Genomic DNA, 17460 nt, shown 5'->3' with positions numbered 1-17460 from the left:
AATGTGGCTGCTCTAGCCCTTTGTGGTGCAGTGTGGGAAAACTTGACCCTCACACATCACAGCAAGCTGTCACAGCATGCCACACATCCTGCTGAGCCATCATTTTATCTGCCATCTCCCAGCAACCACAGCCAGCAACATGGAGAAGCCACCAGCTGAAGAATTTCTCTCGCTTGGGCTTTCGCTCCTGTTTCAGGGAACAGACTGAGCTTCCATGAGATGCTGATAGACATTTTGGCATTATTTTCTGACTCTCAGAAAGCAGCTGACAATACTAATGATGGAGCAGGAGGAGGAGGACAATACAGACACAGAAGACTAAAATTGGCTGATGCTGTTTGTGACTCCGTATAGCCACTGATGCCTCCTATGTAGACCAGCACTTCTGGAGCAGGGTCAGAAATTCAGACTGGTGGGATCACATCATCTTGCAAACCTGCGATGACCAGCAGTGGGTCCATAACTTTCACATGGAAAAAAAGTACATTTCTGGAGCTTTGTGAGCAGCTTGCCCGAACCCTCCAGCATAATGGCACATGCATGAGGGCAGCCATATTGTTCCAGAAGCACACTGATATAACTGTCTGGAAACTGGCTACTCCAGATGGCTACAGGTTCATTGCTAACCAGCTTGGTGTTGGAAAGTCAACTGTGAGTGAAGTGGTGATGGAGATTTCTGAGGCGGTCAGCCTTTTACCCAGTGCTAGTGGGCATAAACAATATTCCTGAAGTAACTCCTGGTTTTCTACACTGTGCCCAGGGGCGGCTCTAGGGATTTTGCCGCCCCAAACACTGCAGGCAGGCTGCCTCCGGCGGTTTGCCAGCGGAGGGTCTGCTGGTCCCGCGGCTTCAGCGGACCTGCCGCAGACGTGCCTGCGGGACGTCCTCCGAAGCTGCGGGACCTGCGGACCCTCCGCAGGCAAACTGCTGGAGGCAGCCTGCCTGCTGCCCCCGTGGCGCCGGCAGAGCGCCCCCCGCGGCTTGCCGCCCCAAGCACGCGCTTGGCGTGCTGGGGCCTGGAGCCGCCCCTGACTGTGCCAAGGTCATTGATGGGACTCGTGCCCATAGTTTGCCCTCCTCAGATTGAAAATGAGTACATTAACCACAAAGGGTACTGCTCTGTTGTTACGCATGCCCTTGTGGACCACAGAGCCAATTTATGAACACCAGTGCAGGCTGCACTGGAAAGGTTCATGATGCCAGGGTTTTCTGCTGATCAAGAGTCTACCTTCATGGCAGGCTGGAGTTACTGTCCCTACCATTATTCTAGGGGACTGTGATGGGGAGTACTAGCCCCACACTGGTGAGATGAGGATTAAAGAGCTGGTCTGGGCCCAAGAGATCACACCCCCTCACCTCTGCTGGGCATTGTCCCAGTGGAGGAAGCATTTAAAAGGGAGCGAATCAGCTCAGTCTCAGCTGACTGTGGAGGAGAGCAGACAGATGCAGCAGCCTGCTGCTGGGAAGCCACCAGGACCCCATGCCACCAGGACCTCATAGCCAAGCCACTGGAAGCCTGTTGACTGCAGGAGCTGAAGGTGATGACTTGCCATTGCCAGTGGAGGAGACTCAGGACATGGATCAGCAGGAAACAGGAGGGATTCCAAGTCCAGCCCAAGATGCCACTGGAGGGACTGGAACAAGGCTAGAAAGTGACCTAGGAAGAGTGTTTAGGGGGTATCAGGCCCTAAGCCCTGTACAAGGGCTACAGGGTCAAAGGGACCTGGGTCAGAATCTGATGGAGTAGGGTGGGTCCAGGTTCCCCTACCACCCCCTTACTCTCACCAGCGGGTGACACTACCCTGAACTGTAGCTGCTAGGTGGAGCAGCCCTTGGACTCTTGCCAGTAGGTGACACCACCTTGAGCTGTAACAGCCAGAGAAATCGACTCTCACCATTAGGCATCATGACTCAGAGTACTGCCACCAGACAGCACTGCCAGCCTGGAGCACGCAGCTAGCCCCCGACAAGGACCCCATGTAACCCCTTTTGTCTTGGTTTATGAAACCATATAGGAATCTCAGAAGGTCTGGCAAAAGAAGTCTTAAAAGAATGGTGGCTGAATGTGTGTTTGGCAGATTGAAATCCCACTGGCGCTGTCTATAGACTGGTTTGGATTCTTGTGTCATCAAGGCTGTTCGTATTGTGGATTTCTGTGCTCATCACAATCTTTTTGAAGACAATGGTGAACCATTTGTCCCTGAATGGATCTATGACAGTAATGGATTGCTGAACCAGTACACTCAACCATAAAGTGCACTGAGAATAGCTGGAGCAGAATGCACCTGGGCAAAGGAAATCAGTGATGCTCTGTGCTCCCACATTATGGACTTGCATGGGCTGATGGAAGAGAAAGAATAGTAAGTTAGAATGTTTCGGTACAGCAATGCTTGCAGTAAATGAGGTACTGTCACATACAATGAAATTCGGGGTGGGTGGGCAGTACTGTCACCGTACACAGTAAACGGAGGGGTTTGATTGTCATGAATTTTTATTTTGGATGACATGACTGTTAATGTAATGTTGGGGTGGAACTGTGCATTTACATTATTGATTGATATACATGGATGCATTGAGAATTTGTGTTTGGATACAATTACCCTTTACTTATCTTTAGTATTAAAATACACATTATAAGATGCCATGTAGTGATGGCAATAAACTTCCTTAATAAAATAAAAGCCTTTATTTACATTACAAAAATAACAATATGAAAGTATTGCCAGGCAGGCCAGCTGCCACTAGAACACCAAGTGATAAACCAACACCACAACCAATAATAAAACAAGCTTCTGGAGGCAAGCCAGCCTTCTATGCCATCAAAGCAGGCAAACTTAACGGTGACTGAACAGCACACACACAAGTGCAATGGCCTGATCAGCTATGAAGGTGGCCCTGGAAAATACGCCCTTCCCTGAAATGCGACTATCTATCTGGAGTTCCTGCTATTGGAAAGGTTTGCAGTTATCAGCACCAAGGATTGGGCAAAATTCATGGGGCATAATCAACAGAATGCTTTGTTAGCATCTGCATGGATTACTGTCTCCCCATGGCTTTTGATACAGCCTTTTATGGCTGCATGCAAACACACATGCTAATAGACTTGTAAAGAACTCCACAGCTACACCACCACCATCCCCAGCACATTTCTGGACAGCATACAACCCCACAGCCATATTTCAGACAAATAATTTGTCACACTATCGACTACATTTAGCTTAAGTGGACAACATTTGAACCTCCTGCCAGCTGTTTGCTGGTGGCTCGTTACATTGCTGTGTTAGTATGGCTTGGCGTACTAACAGGGAAGGCAATATGAGGTTCTTATTTTTAAAACCCTGGCACATTTTAGCAAGAATGTGCAAGTTTCTAATAAAAAAAGTTCTGTCCCTTCCATTTCTGCTGTCAGTTCTGTGGCAGGCTGCTCCTTGGGCGGGGCATCAAAAAGTTACTTTGAGTAAGGACCCATGATGTGCTGCAGCTGCTTCAGCAGTAAAGCCTCCTTGGAGCCCGGTTCCAGTACTAGAGTCACTTGGCTAGCTGGTGTCTTCTGGCTCCCCTCCAGTCCTATACTGGATTCTGGGCAGAGGGTTGCCATCCTGGCTAACCAGGCCATCATGAAGCACTATTGGCTCTGTGCTCCGTGCAGTATCCAGCATCCAAACTCCTTGTAAAAGGGACAGGATGACGGTGACCTCCCAGAGGTGTGGTTCTCATCCCTGGCTTTCCTAGTTTTATCCACTCCCTGCACTGGTCATCAGTCTGGTGAATCCCCAGTGCCACCAGCTTCTTTCCTACCTCCTGGTACATGTGGTTGTTCCTGGAACTCTTACCAAAAATGACCAGGAAGCAGCCAGCTTGGCAAAGGACTTCTTCCAGTTGGTGGCCATGGCAACTGCAGGAGAAGGTTCATTATGTTTGCAGCTCAGTGATCAGAATAAAATGGAAAGGTTAAATGTTGAGCTGCTGTACATGAACAAGGAAGGGGGCTTCCATTTCCTGGGAGTTGATTGCTACTCTTGGGGTAGAAAGGACAAAGAACACTAGTGGACTCTCAGGGCCAGAGTTGAGAGGGTCCAGGCCTGAGCTGCATCCACACTGCAGAATAATGGAATGTGGGCCTGAATCCTAGTGGGACCTAGGCTTGGGGCCTGAGTCAGACAGAATTGTGAGCAGACAGAAGCGGGATTTGGCCTCAAGCCTGAGTCTGAGCTGGGGCTTATATTGCAGCATAGACATACTCTTTGGCACTTTTCAGGGTCAAAACTCTCCTTGGGGTAGGATATGTTTGTTTGTTTTGGGGTGTGAGTTGGGAACATACAGAGGTGTTTGTACTGTCACTCATGGTGGAAAGGCTTTCTTAAAGAGGAAGGTTTTGCAGGTCTCCTAAAGATGGTCAGACTGGATTCATCTGATCTGCTCTGGAAGATTGTTCCACAGACAGATCTTCTCACTGAGCCTGCTTTATCCCCGGCTCTCACAAGCTTCATCACAAGCTTTACCACTGTGGTTCCAGAGAATCTAGTTATTTCAAATATAATGCTATTTTCATATTGTTCTCTTGAATAATATTGAGAAAAATGTTTGTACATTATGCTACAATACGAGTTGGAATCTTAACTATAGCTTTCTGCAACAGCTCTAATGAGTGTGACGGAGTAAAAGAAAAGGAGGGAAAAAATGAATATTTTATTTTGTAAAAAGAACAGAAGTACTTGAGGCACCCTAGAGACTAACAAATTTATTTGAGCATAAGCTTTTGTTGGCTACAGCCCACCTCTTTGGATGCATAGAATGGAACATATATTGAGGAGATGTATATACACATACAGAGAGCATGAAAAGGTGGGAGTTGTCTTACTAACTCTGAGAGGCCAATTAAGTAAGAGAAAAAAACTTTTGAAGTGATAATCAAGATAGCCCAGTACAGACAGTTTGATAAGTGTGAGAATACTTACAAGGGGAGATAGATTCAATGTTTGTAATGGTTCAGCCATTCCCAGTCCCTATTTAAGCCTACATTGATTGTATCTAGTTTGCATATTTTTATTTTGTGTGTTTTCATCTTCCTGGTAATAGAATTTGAACCAAACACAATATGGTGTATTTGTGGGATCACACAATCAGGAGGAGCCTTTGGACTGGCCCTCATTTTAGATCCAATTTGCCTCTGTCCTGTACTGTGGTGTCTGAATGCCTCATATCCTTTAATGAATGTAGCCTTTCAACACCCCTTCCAAGGATTACTATCCCATTAACTGATTTTCAGAGGTGCTGAGCATTCTCAGTTCCCAATAACTTTAATGGGAGCTGTGAGTGCTCAGCACCTTTGGATCAGGCCTTTTGTGATTTACCCAAGGTTACATAGGAAGTCTGTGGCAAACCAAGGACTGGAATGCAGAACTCCAGAATCCTAGTCCTGTGTCTTAATGGCCACACCTTCCTCTCCTCTGGTACACACATGCCCACTTAATGCAATTGCCTGACTGGAAACAATTTTCTTTGCTTCACCTCCTTAGAAATGTGACCACTTTATATAAAAAAGAACAGGAGTACTTGTGGCACCTTGAAGACTAACAAATTTATTTTAGCATGAGCTTTTGTGAGCTACACGAAGATGCAAGATCTGTGAGAGAGACAGGCCAGAGACTCTCACAGATCTTGGGAGACAGGCCAGTCCTCGCTTATAGACAGCCTCCCAACCTGAAGCAAATACTCACCAGCAACCGCACACCATACAACATAAACACTAACCCAGGAACCTATCCTTGCAACAAAGCCCGATGCCAGCTCTGTCCACATATCCATTCAAGTGACACCATCATAGGACCTAATCACATCAGACACGCCATCAGGGGCTCGTACACCTGCACATCTACCAACGTGATATTTGCCATCATGTGCCAGCAATGCCCCTCTGCCATGTACATTGGCCAAACTGGACAGGCTCTACGCAAAAGAATAAATGGACACAAATCTGACATCAGGAATCATAACATTCAAAAACCAGTGGGAGAACACTTCAACCTCTCTAACCACTCAGTGACAGACTTGAAGGTGGCAATTTTGCAACAAAAAAACTTCAAAAACAGACTCCAAAGAGAAACTGCTGAACTCGAATTAATATGCAAATTAGATACAATTAACTCTGGCTTAAACAGAGACTGGGAATGGTTGGGTCATTACACTAATTGAATCTATTTCCCTATGTTAAGTTCTCCTCACACCTTCTATGGGCCATCTTAATTATCACTTCAAAAAGTTTTTTTTCCTCCTGCTGATGGTAGCTCATCTCAACTGATTAGACTTTTCCTGTTGTTATGCATACTGCCACCTTTTCATGTTCTCTGTATGTATAAATATCTCCTGTCTGTGTGTTCCATTCTATGCATCCGAAGAAGTGAGCTGTAGCTCACGAAAGCTCATGCTAAAATAAATTTGTTAGTCTTTAAGGTGCCACAAGTACTCCGGTTCTTTTTGCGGATACAGACTAACACAGCTGCTACTCTGAAACCTGTCACTTAATATCAATTTGCAATAAAGTTTCCCATTTATCCATTTATTGTTAATTGAGAAAAAGTATGTTTTTCTGAGCCAAACAGCACCTGCAGACAACTGACCAAATTTGTATGTTAATTTCTGTGCTTTGTGTAGAGAGAAAATGAGGAGGCTGAATGCAATGTAAGCTATAACTGTGAAACAAATTTTACCTATAGCTTCTCTGTAGTATTTAGTCCATAGTATGGGTTTTTTAAAACATGTGCAACTGCTGTACAGGAAAGTGAAAATTGATAATATGAATAATAAGTTATAAACTTGAATAATAGGAATATGGTCTTCATTCAAACTTAAGTGGTTTCAGCTCAGTTTCCTCGTATTTAACATTTATATCAATAAAAGGATAAAATGTCCTGGCCTGAGGGATGGATAATAGGTGTGCTTGACTGCATACAAATACAAAATCTGCCATACTGGATTAGGCCACGGTCCATCTTCCCCAGTATCTTGTCTCTAACAGTGCAATAGAGCAATTATAGAGTGATCCATAGTAAGGGTTGCCCCGAGATGGGATGGCACTCCTGGCCATCTTGGCTAATAGTCATTGATTGCCCTATCCTCCATTAACTTATCCAGTTCTTTTTTTAACCTAGTTATACTTTTGACAATCACAACATCTCATGGCAATGAGTTCCACAGGTTAGTTGTGTATTGTGTAAAAAAAGTACTTCTTTTTATATTAGACCTTCTGCCTATTAATTTCATTGGATGGCCCCTCGTTTTTCCATTGTAGGAAAGGGATCATAGACACTCTTCTATTCACTTTTTCTACACCACTCATGATTTATAGATCTGTCATATCACCTCTTAGTTGTCTGATTTCTAAAATGAACAATCCTAATATTTTTCGTCTCTCCTCAGATGGACACCATTTAATACCCTGGATCATCTTGTCTGAACCACGTCCAGTTCCATGTCTTGATTTTGAGATGGGATAACCAGAACTGGACACAGTATTCAAGGTGAGGGCACACCATGGGTTTATATAGTAGCATTATATTTTCTGTTTTATTTTCTATCCCTTTTCTAATATACTGTTAGCATTTTGACTGCAGCTGCACACTGAGTGGAACTTTTTGGAAAACTATCTATCGTGACCCCAAGATCTTTTTTGAGTGGGAACAGCTAATTTAGAACCCATCACTATATATGTTGGGATTATTTTTTCCAATGTGCATTAATTTGCATTTATCAACACTGAATTTCATCAGTCATTTTGTTTTAAAATTCCTGGGGCATTTAAAGGGCGGGTCACCTGAGGCAGGGCAGTAGAGTTTGAACCGATGAGCAGAGTGGCTGAACAGGCATTCTGGGATACCTCCGAATACCTCTGGAGGGCAATAACAGTGCTTTTGGTGGCCACACTGGCGGAGCAGCACTGCATCAGCAGCGCTATAGTCATTATTCCCCAGGCCGAGGTGGAGTACAACCAGCGCTATAGCCAGGGAGATACAGCGCTGTATGTGCCTTGCTAGTGTGGACGGTGAGTGAGCTGCAGCTCTGTAAAACCACTACCAGCGCTGCAACTCTCCAGTGTAGCCAAGCCCAAAGACTTTCTGAAAATTCAAGTACAGCACATCAGCTGGATCACCCTTATTCACATGCTAGTTGACTCTCACAAATATTTCTGATGACATTGGTGAGGCACAATTTCCCTTTACAAAAGCCATCTTGACTCTTCCTCAACAAATTGTGTTTATCTATGTGTCTGATCATTCTGTTCTTTACTATAGGTTCTATCAGTTTTCCCAGTACTGAAGTTATGCTCACTGGCCTGGAATTGACAGAATCTCCACTGGAGTCCTTTTTAAAAAATCAGCATTACATTAGCTACCTTTCAGTGATCCGGTACAGAGGCTGATTTCAGTGCTAGGTTATGTACTACAGTTAGTAGTTCTGCAATTTCATATTTGAGTTCCTTCAGAACTTGTGAGTGAATACCATCTGGCCTTGGTGTCTTATTTTGGTTGGCTTATCAATTTGTTCTAAAATGTCTTCTATTGACACAGCAGTTTTGGACAATACTTCCCATTTGTGACCCCAAAAGTACAGCTCTGATGTGGGTATCTGCCCTAGTACAGCCTTTCAAAGAAGACGGATACAACAGGCTTGTCTTCCTAGAGTACCACTTTAGCACCTTTGTTGTCCACACTGCCTGTTTGGCAGGCTTCCTGCTTCTGATGGACTTTAAACAAAAGTCACTGTTAATTTTTGCCTTTTCAACTCATACACATTGCTTCTCAACTTCTTCCTGGGCCCGCCTTAATATACTTGTACAGGTTACTGGCCAGAGTGTGGGTTCCTTATTTTCCTCAGCTCGCTTCAACTCCGGGAAAATAGTCACTTTGAAAACAAGGCTCAAGTCTGGGCCAGCTAAAGCCCTGTCAGCTTTGAAACTTCCCTGTCCTGTTCCTTGGCCGTATCCTGCATGTGGAGGATTCTCTCGCGCCCCCATTTTGTCTCTGCCCCACAGTTCAGTGTCTCTCATTTCAGGGCTGGGCTTGCGGGGGTGACTTAGCCCCTCGCTTGATGGCCTTCGCTGGCGGGGCTGCGCTGCGTGCCAGGCGCGGTGCCCGGGCAGCGCGGGCCCCCTGTCCGCCGGGGCAGCGCGGGGTGGCGCCGGCTGGCTGCACGGCCTGGAGGCGGGGTGTGCGGCTGACTCCTGGCCGCGAACCGGAAGCGTGGGAGACACCCAGCCAGCAGACGCGGTCACGCCGGTTCCAGCCTCCCCGCAAGCGCCCGGGCGAGTTGTTCGCGGTTGGCTGCGCACGGGCACCGCCGGCCCGGGCTCCCGGGGGGAAGGTAGGGAGAGGAGCGCGCTGCGGGCTGCTCCCGGCAGGGGGCTGGGGCCGGGCCGGGCCGGAGCCGTGCGCTCGCTGGCGGCGGGGAGCCCCTGGCCGCGGCAGCTCCCAAGGGTCCGCGTGGGACGCGGGGCGCTCGGCGGGCCTCCGGGCACAGACGCCCCGCAGGAGCCAGGCTCCCTGCCCCGCACGGTGGCGAGCTGCGGCTCCACTGCGCCAGCAGAGGGCTGGGGTCACGCTGCTTCAGTTCTGCCCCTGGGGTCGCGGCTGTGTCCCGAGCCCACCTTTCCCCTGGGGGGAGCCTGGGGGCGGGAGAGCGCTGCCCTGGAGGGGTTGTGGCTCTAGCCCAGCCCCATGCCAGGAACGAACAAAACTCCAGGCCTGCTCCCCTGTAACTTTCAGCTCTGGCAGTCAGAGCGAGGGAGGCAAGAGCTGCGCTTCTTCTGCAAGCCTGGCCTTTCAGTCACACACAGTTAACTTTTGTATGATCGCTTCCTCCTGACTGGCCGCTGGTCCTGGTTCTGATCTCAGTGGCACCGTGTAAATCTGTGCAACTCCACTGGCGTCTGGATAGACCGCGATTCAACTGAAATCGGAGTTCAGCACAAGGATGCTATTTGTCATTTGCTCTTCCCTCTTCTTGTTCTGACATGTCCCCCCCTCTGAGTCATAGCAACTTTGAAAGTCCTGGCAGATATTTTAATATGCCAGTATGTGACCAGACCTTTTCCTCCTTGGAGCCCAGTCCTGGGCTCAGCATCCAGAGGAGGCCAATTTCTTTGAAAAAGAGAAACCTTGCATTTGGTTTTGCTTTTGGTACAGGCACATACGTAATTCCCTAGAACTGAATTAAAGTGTAATGGCTTACATTATTAGTGTTGGGTCATATTCATGTTTTGTGAGTGACAGAGAGAGTATGCTAACATACAGTGATATAACAAACAATTCAGAATAAGAAATTTGCCTTTAAAGATAACATTTATTTCTGATTATATGCAGGACTTGGACAGTTAACATTTAACAAAGAGAGAGTCCTCTTTTTTCTCCTCTTTTTAAATCAGATTTCAAGTGAATTCATTTTATATACACATACTAAATACACTGAACACACGCTGCCTTTTCTGATTTTGCACTCCCTCAGTCCGAACACTTGAACTTAACCTCCGCCCCCCACAGCAAAGCAATATATTCTTTCTGTCATTTTGTTTCTGTTGTGCTATTTCTACATCTATACTGTTTCTTGCCTTGACTATGACTTTATTTTATATTTCTTCCATAAACCCTCCATCCAGCATGATTCTCTTAGAGGTTCAGTGGATGCAATGCAATGGATATTTAATTTTTTAATTCAGAAAGCAGAACTAATTTGAAAATACTGGATTAACTGTATTAACTGAGCTACTGTGGGGTGGTGATGTTTCCAAATCACCACCCCACTGTAGCTCAGTGGGGTGGTGATTTGGAAACATCTTTAGGGCCCAGTCCTGCATGGCTGAATTTAGTGGGAGTAGGATCGGGCTTCTTGAGACTAATGAAGCTAAACAAATCAAGACCCTGACAAAATATGTAGACGTTGATCCTGGAATCAGATATGCTGGTGCCTGTGTGGAGGCCCATCGCCCCACAGATCTGATTGCAGAATCAAAACTTTGTATTGTAAACTCCTTAACCATGTTGTGTACATTGGTGACTACATTGTTAGGAAATAATAGTGTAAAATTGTAACTAAAATGGTGCAAGTGACTTAGTATCTCTGAGTGCATATTTTCTATTTAAAATGAAACATGCACAGTCTTTAATCTCCACATGCAATGCAATATAGATCTAAAATAGAATAGTTCTGAATCATTTAAACTAAGCACTAAATTGTGCGATCATTCTCTAAAACTAACAGATATATAAACTTCAGCTATTCAGACAAAATTAGAAATAAGTTACAGAAGTTTTATAATTCCTTAGTTTTCAGACAGAGGAGATGGCAGAACTATAATTAATCATGTGATGAAGGTGTGCAGAACCTAGTTTTAAATCTTTGCTACTGTAGTGCGTTATTAAACTGATTTAGGAAGTTTGGTAGGTTGGGAAATGTAGCAGTGTTGATTTTGTCTTAATTTATTGTAAGAATTAGAAGAGGATTAGCAAAATGTTTATTTTGGAACATTACATGGAATTTACATCTTATCCTTTAATTTTTATCATAAACAATGGGGTGATTATGGCTCTGTTTTATATACAAAAAGTTTCTCCTGCATTATTTATTTCTTTATTTAATGCCCTGGTTAACAGATTACCACAGTGATTCCTTGCCCCTTTTCCAGTCAGACAAAGCTATGGACAACTCCTTTTTATGTTTTTATTTTAATTTTTACATTTTGCTATTGAATGGAATATTTTTGACCTCTTCTTGGACTAGAGACGGTATCATAATACAAAAGCTTGAGGATGGTCTTAAAATGGGTGGCCAAAGATCTTGAAAGGCAAGGAACTGTTTTGCCAAATAAGGAAACTTGGCACATGTTACTGTGTATTTCAAGCTAGCACAAATGTAGGCTTGCTTTATTGGCAGTATGTTGGCAGTGTGCACTGAAAACTACTTTGACCATGTTACAAAATCAGAAAGTGCGGTGAGGGGAGTGAATAATTTAGTAGTTCCCTATGATAATTTGTAATGGGATCGCTAGAAGTAATCCAAACAATTGAATTGTAAAATAGCTCCAGGGATGTGTGCAACAAGACAGATTCAGTACTCTGTTGTATAAATGCACACAAATCTAACACAGGTATATTGGGACACAGACATATTGTGAAAGTTGTGCCAATCCTGTTCCTTTTTTGTCTCTCTCTCTTACATGTAAACCATCAGTGGCAACTCGATCTACAATATGAGTAGTAACTGATAAAATATTAGGGCTCTGTGCTTCCATGTGCACGTACTGAAGAGGGGAATTCTTCCTCTGTAGTATTTCCCCATCCAACACATGCACGCTTTTTTGCAGAGTTGGAGAGAACAGGTGAAGTGGGTGCGCTTCATCAGGTTCTATACTCTAACAGTGAAACACAGCATAACCTGAGGCAGGATTAATTTGCACTGTTTCCCATTCAGTGCTGCAGGACTCCCTCATTCATTAGAGACGATCCAGGGAAAGCCCCAGGAAACTTCTCTTAGGGGCTAGTGAGGCTTGATGGCAGAGTGAAGGCAGAGAGCATCTTTTGTCTTCAGTGGCTCCTGGAAGATCTGTGTGTTAAGGGAAGATGGGAGAGAGCAAACCACCCAATGGAAGAATTTGGAGGAAATTCTGAGTTTCAAAACAGAGCTTTCTCATTCGTAGGTTGGTTATTCCCACTTAGAAGTGAATGAGGCCCATCGTTAAATGTGGACATTAATGGCTAGCTATCAGATAGTGTTGAGCATGCTGAGAATTTATTACTGTATTGAGCTGAGCATGCTGTTGCTGAACAATTTGGATACAAAGCGACATACAATAACAGACTGCTAGTCACTGAATTAAAACAGAAATCTAAAATACAACAGAATGTTTCTTAGATCCTCTTCTCTTTTGTGGAAAAGTCAACAGTTTCTAAGATTGCTGCGGAAATTATTGTAAGGGGGGGGAATCTTTCAAAGGAGAAGATGGCTTCAGTTCTTGGGTTGTATTACTTCCAGCTCATGTTAACTGATAGAAATCAAAATTGAAGTTCAAGAAAGGAAATCTCTTTATTTTCATAAGGTGATAGGTACTTTAGAAATACCTGAGAGAGAGAGAGCGATAATGACTGAATCATTGCTTCAAATACTTATCATTCACAGTATTACTGAGCTGCCACAGCTTCGCTTCATAGACAACAAAGCCAATTAACATAGTTTTCCCCACTGCTGTAGTACAATAACAGCTAGAAGCTCTAAAAAATGATAGAACTGTGGGGAGTACAAAGTTTCAGGCTATTGTGGTGGTTCTTTTTGAAAGAAGCAAAACAGAAAACTGTTACAATGAAAGATGCTCTTGCCTGGAGATCTGAAAATGCAGTGCTCGAGAGTAGAAGAGTGAAGCACTTGTTTTGGAGTAGAAGTATAAAAACTCAGTCTGGGGCCTAATGGACTATAAGAATTTTCTGTTGATCCACTGTATAAACCCAGATTTGGCACACAATTGTAAAGCATCTCTTAAAACACGATGACAAGTTAGTTAATAACGGCATGTGTAATGCTCATAGTAGTAACAGATACACCCAAACAATTGTTTTCTGCCACAAAACAAAGGGATTAATCTTTTCAGTTGAGGATTAGCTGTTTTGTAGCTATACTGTAGATATGAAATAACATTCAAATAGGTCTATTCTCTCATCCAGAAGAGGGCGACTGTGCATAACTCATGTTGGCATTAATTACAGACACCTGTATTAATAGCAGTTACCTGCATACATCTCCCATGAGCTCACTGGAAAATATATTTTGAAGACTGCAGTATGAACCAATGTATCATCTTTAAAACATATTAATGATATAGTATGCCAGTGACTCAGATGTCTCTAGGCTTGTAGACAGAAGTAGATAAACTATTTGCATTGGAAAGGAGTAAAGTTAGGGAGACATAAAATAACTCTTAGTAATTCTCATTGATGGGAAAGACCCACTGTGGATTTTGGGAATTAGTGAGTCAGTAAACAAAGAAAAAAACAACATCACAAAATGTACATTGTTCACTTATGTGACAACTGTAATTCAGTTTTATTTATCCTTTGTAGTGTACTAGTAAATGTTGAGAGAGATATTTTGTCTAAGTAACAAAATCTTAATAGAATAAGATCTTGCTCTGTGCTAGTAAATCTTTGAGAAGCCAGGTGAGTCATTTATTCTGTGTGTATGGGTTATGGGAGCCGTAGGTTCTATAATCATTTAAAATAATTAGGTAGCTCTGACAACTATTTAATGCAAATGGTAAATACAGGAAATAATTTACCTGTTTCCCCAAGGGCATTTTCCCTCTCCCTTTGTTTCTGTTCCTTTTGTCATCTCCAGCTCAACCATTTGTCATCACCTGTTTACGATTCTCTGTCTAATTTATGGTCCAATCCTATATACATTTATGCATGCAAGTAACTTTACAGTAATTAATAATTCCATTGTCTATAGTGAGACTACTCACGTGAGTGAAATTAAGTAGGTGCATCAGTGTTTGCAGGATTGTGGCTTAATGATATAAGTCCTCAGGGTAGGAAGCTTGTCTTTTCATTTGTCTGTAAAGCACCATGTACTCCTGTAGTACTGCATAAGCAATAATAATTATCTGTGAAACTATTGAAGTGAAGAACACAAATGGGCTGTTCCTGGACACACAGAAATAAGGGGCTAATGGCAGAGAAGCAGGAAGATAAAATTGAGTTTATCCAAAAAGAGGCTGGAATGTTGGGAATAGGATGCCCAGATAGCAAGTGTGAAAAATCGGGACGAGGTGGGGGGTAATAGGTGCCCATATAAAAAAAAGCCCCAAATATCGGGACTGTCCCTATAAAATCAGGACATCTGGTCACCCTAGTTGGGAAGGTTGGCCAATCTCTGTTCTCAATACAGTACACTTTCAAAGGATTTGAACCACTTAAGATTAATAAACACCAAAGTAAATGCAGTAACAACAGTCAACACTAGACCTGCTTAGGGAAGCAACCAAAAAAGATTGCCACATAAATAAGATTAATCCCAGCTCACAACACACCAACCACAGAGCACTTCAGCTCAGAGGATTTGGTAAGAAAAAGAACCCATATTCCCTCACAGATGGTCTGGGAGACAAACTACGTTTGTCTCTAAATTCTGTGTCTCTAAAACTACGTTTGTCTCTAAATGCAATTTGCCTCTTGGGAAAAAAAGCCTTCAATAAAAGTATTATGTTGTATCTTAAATCATGGACTAAATAGTTAACCAGTGCTTTTAGTCTTATAGGACTTTGTCAGTGGATAGTCAAGATGTTTAAAAGAAAGCAAGAAAACGGAGAGGACACTGCAGGTAGTCCTAGGCAGTGTTTAAAGAACCAGTTGTTGCTTCACATCTGGAGACCTGCAGTAACCAAATAGTGACTGAAACTGGATTCCTAGTCAGTTGTAATCTAAAATCCATAGCACAGTTGTATTGAAATCTTGGGGGGAAAACCATAATTATTTTTAGTATTACAGTAGAGCCTAGGAACCCCAATCAGTGATTTGGGCTCCTTTGTGCTAGGCACCATTCAGACATGTAACCTAGAAGATAGTCCAGGCCCCAGACAGTACACAATGCTTAGATGCTATGCTGATGGGTACTATAGAAAACGTAAGGGCTTGTCTAAACACAGAGTTGCACTGGTTTGACTCACGGTGTAATTTTAGTTGGTGCAGAGGCTGCCTAGACATGCTTATTTTGGTTTAGTTTAAGTTGATTAAGAACTGGTTTAACCTAAACCAAAATAAGCCACTCTTAAACTGAAATACAATTTTCCATAGAGGGATTTGCCCTGATTTATCTAAACCTGTTTAATTAAACTGGTGCAAGTTTGTGTGGAAACAAGCCTCTGACAAATCATCTTATTGAAACCTTGCAAGAACTGCAGATCCCACATGCTCGGCAGTGCCACTGAGGATCAAAGCCTATTTAGCTTACACCTCTATAAAAAGAGATTCAAAATTAATCCACAAATGTGATGTCTGTGAGTGATCAGCCACTCACTTAGGTGATAACATTTTAAAAAATCTGCTACAGCCATAGGATTTATCACTTTATGATCTACTGGAAGGACAGTCTGTTCCTCTGACAACAAATATGGTATGATTTCTTAAAACTGTAAAATCCATTCTTGGCAGTATGCACAGGATTTCAGATATTATAACTGAGAAATGATTTTCCACTTATGCTTTGTTATAACATGCAAGCATAACTGAGTTACTTTGGGAAGAGATTTTTATTTTGGCCATCTTTTTCCACGTCTTTGTGACAAGTACTTCTACCTTTCTCAGTGTACGGAGAGTACATGGGCCTCAGGCTTACAGTTGCACTTTTGCCAGAATGTTCAGTTGCTTAGGCTATGTATATTTTGTGTGAAGTGATCACACAACATGGAGAGATTGCATGCTCCAGATTCCAGGACTCCTATGCAAGCTCCAGTTGAAAGTGCATTTCCCGTTTGTCAGTGTGCTTCATATTAGGGGACCTGTTGACGCACTAGTCTTTTGCAGTGCTACTCCAGTGTGTTCAGGAAACATCACTAAATCCAAGGAAAATTTCTAAACATTTCTCTACAAACAGCTGCTTCTCAGAGTCTGTACAAACTCTATAAAATGTTTGCATAGGCTATTGGCATGTGAGTTTCTTAACTTTATTTTCCCTTTGATCTGTTCAGTGTTTTTTGCTGTAACTTGTTTATGGCAGTCGGTTCTTGCTTTATGATATCTAAAGCATCGTTAGGAGTTTAATAATTCTGTGGAACAGATGTATTAATTAGACTTTTTTTCCTTACAGATTTTGTTGTGGTATATTTTGTCATTATGAGATGTCGTCTCTCAGTGCTTCATTTGTGCAAATTAAATTTGATGACTTGCAGTTCTTTGAAAGCTGTGGCGGAGGGAGTTTTGGGAGTGTTTATCGAGCCCGATGGATATCACAGGACAAAGAGGTGGCTGTAAAGAAGCTGCTCAAAATAGAGAAAGAGGTAAGAATTCACTTCTGTTTTTTTTCCTGTTATGAAACAAATTACTGTAAATAATATTTGAATGTTTTCCTCTCTGTTGCTGATCAGGGAAGACCTCCTGGGGATTTTTTTGTTTGTTTGTTTAGTTATTTAAGCCAGATGAATGGTGGTGGTTAGAATTTAAACATGCTGAGTGTCTTCTGCATCTGTCCCACAAGAGTCTCCCTTCTTGCTTTATTCTGCCCTGCTCCCTTGCCACGGTGACTCTCTGGAGCAGGGCCGGATTAACGCAGGGGCTTTACGGGCTGCAGCCCAGGGCTTCGGGCTAAGGGGGCCCCCGCAAAAATAAATCCATAATTATATACAATTCAGTGGTCACCAACCCGTCGATCACGAACGAGTGGTCAATCCTGGAGCCTCTACCAGTCGATCGCAATCTCCGGGCC

General features: G+C 43.4%; 1 protein-coding gene across 2 annotated transcripts in view; it reads left to right on the top strand.

Annotated features, from left to right (window-relative positions):
- The first annotated feature begins 9160 nt into the window (after window positions 1–9160).
- MAP3K20 (mitogen-activated protein kinase kinase kinase 20) overlaps window positions 9161–17460 on the top strand; it is a 135376-nt gene continuing 127076 nt past the window's right edge. The window contains exons 1-2 of one of the 2 annotated variants that reach the window (XM_039494982.1): window positions 9161–9360; window positions 16846–17035. In XM_039494982.1, the coding sequence (XP_039350916.1) occupies window positions 16877–17035 (159 nt within the window). In that variant the 5' untranslated portion in view covers window positions 9161–9360; window positions 16846–16876. The remainder of the gene's footprint in view (window positions 9361–16845; window positions 17036–17460) is intronic. The other variant, XM_039494981.1, reaches the window with a different exon arrangement.

The sequence above is a fragment of the Mauremys reevesii genome, linkage group 11 (assembly GCF_016161935.1).
Source record: "Mauremys reevesii isolate NIE-2019 linkage group 11, ASM1616193v1, whole genome shotgun sequence".
In the NCBI taxonomy this organism is placed as follows: domain Eukaryota; kingdom Metazoa; phylum Chordata; order Testudines; family Geoemydidae; genus Mauremys; species Mauremys reevesii.
The sequence above is the reverse complement of the archived record's forward strand: the minus strand, read 5'-3'. Positions and strand labels throughout refer to the sequence as shown.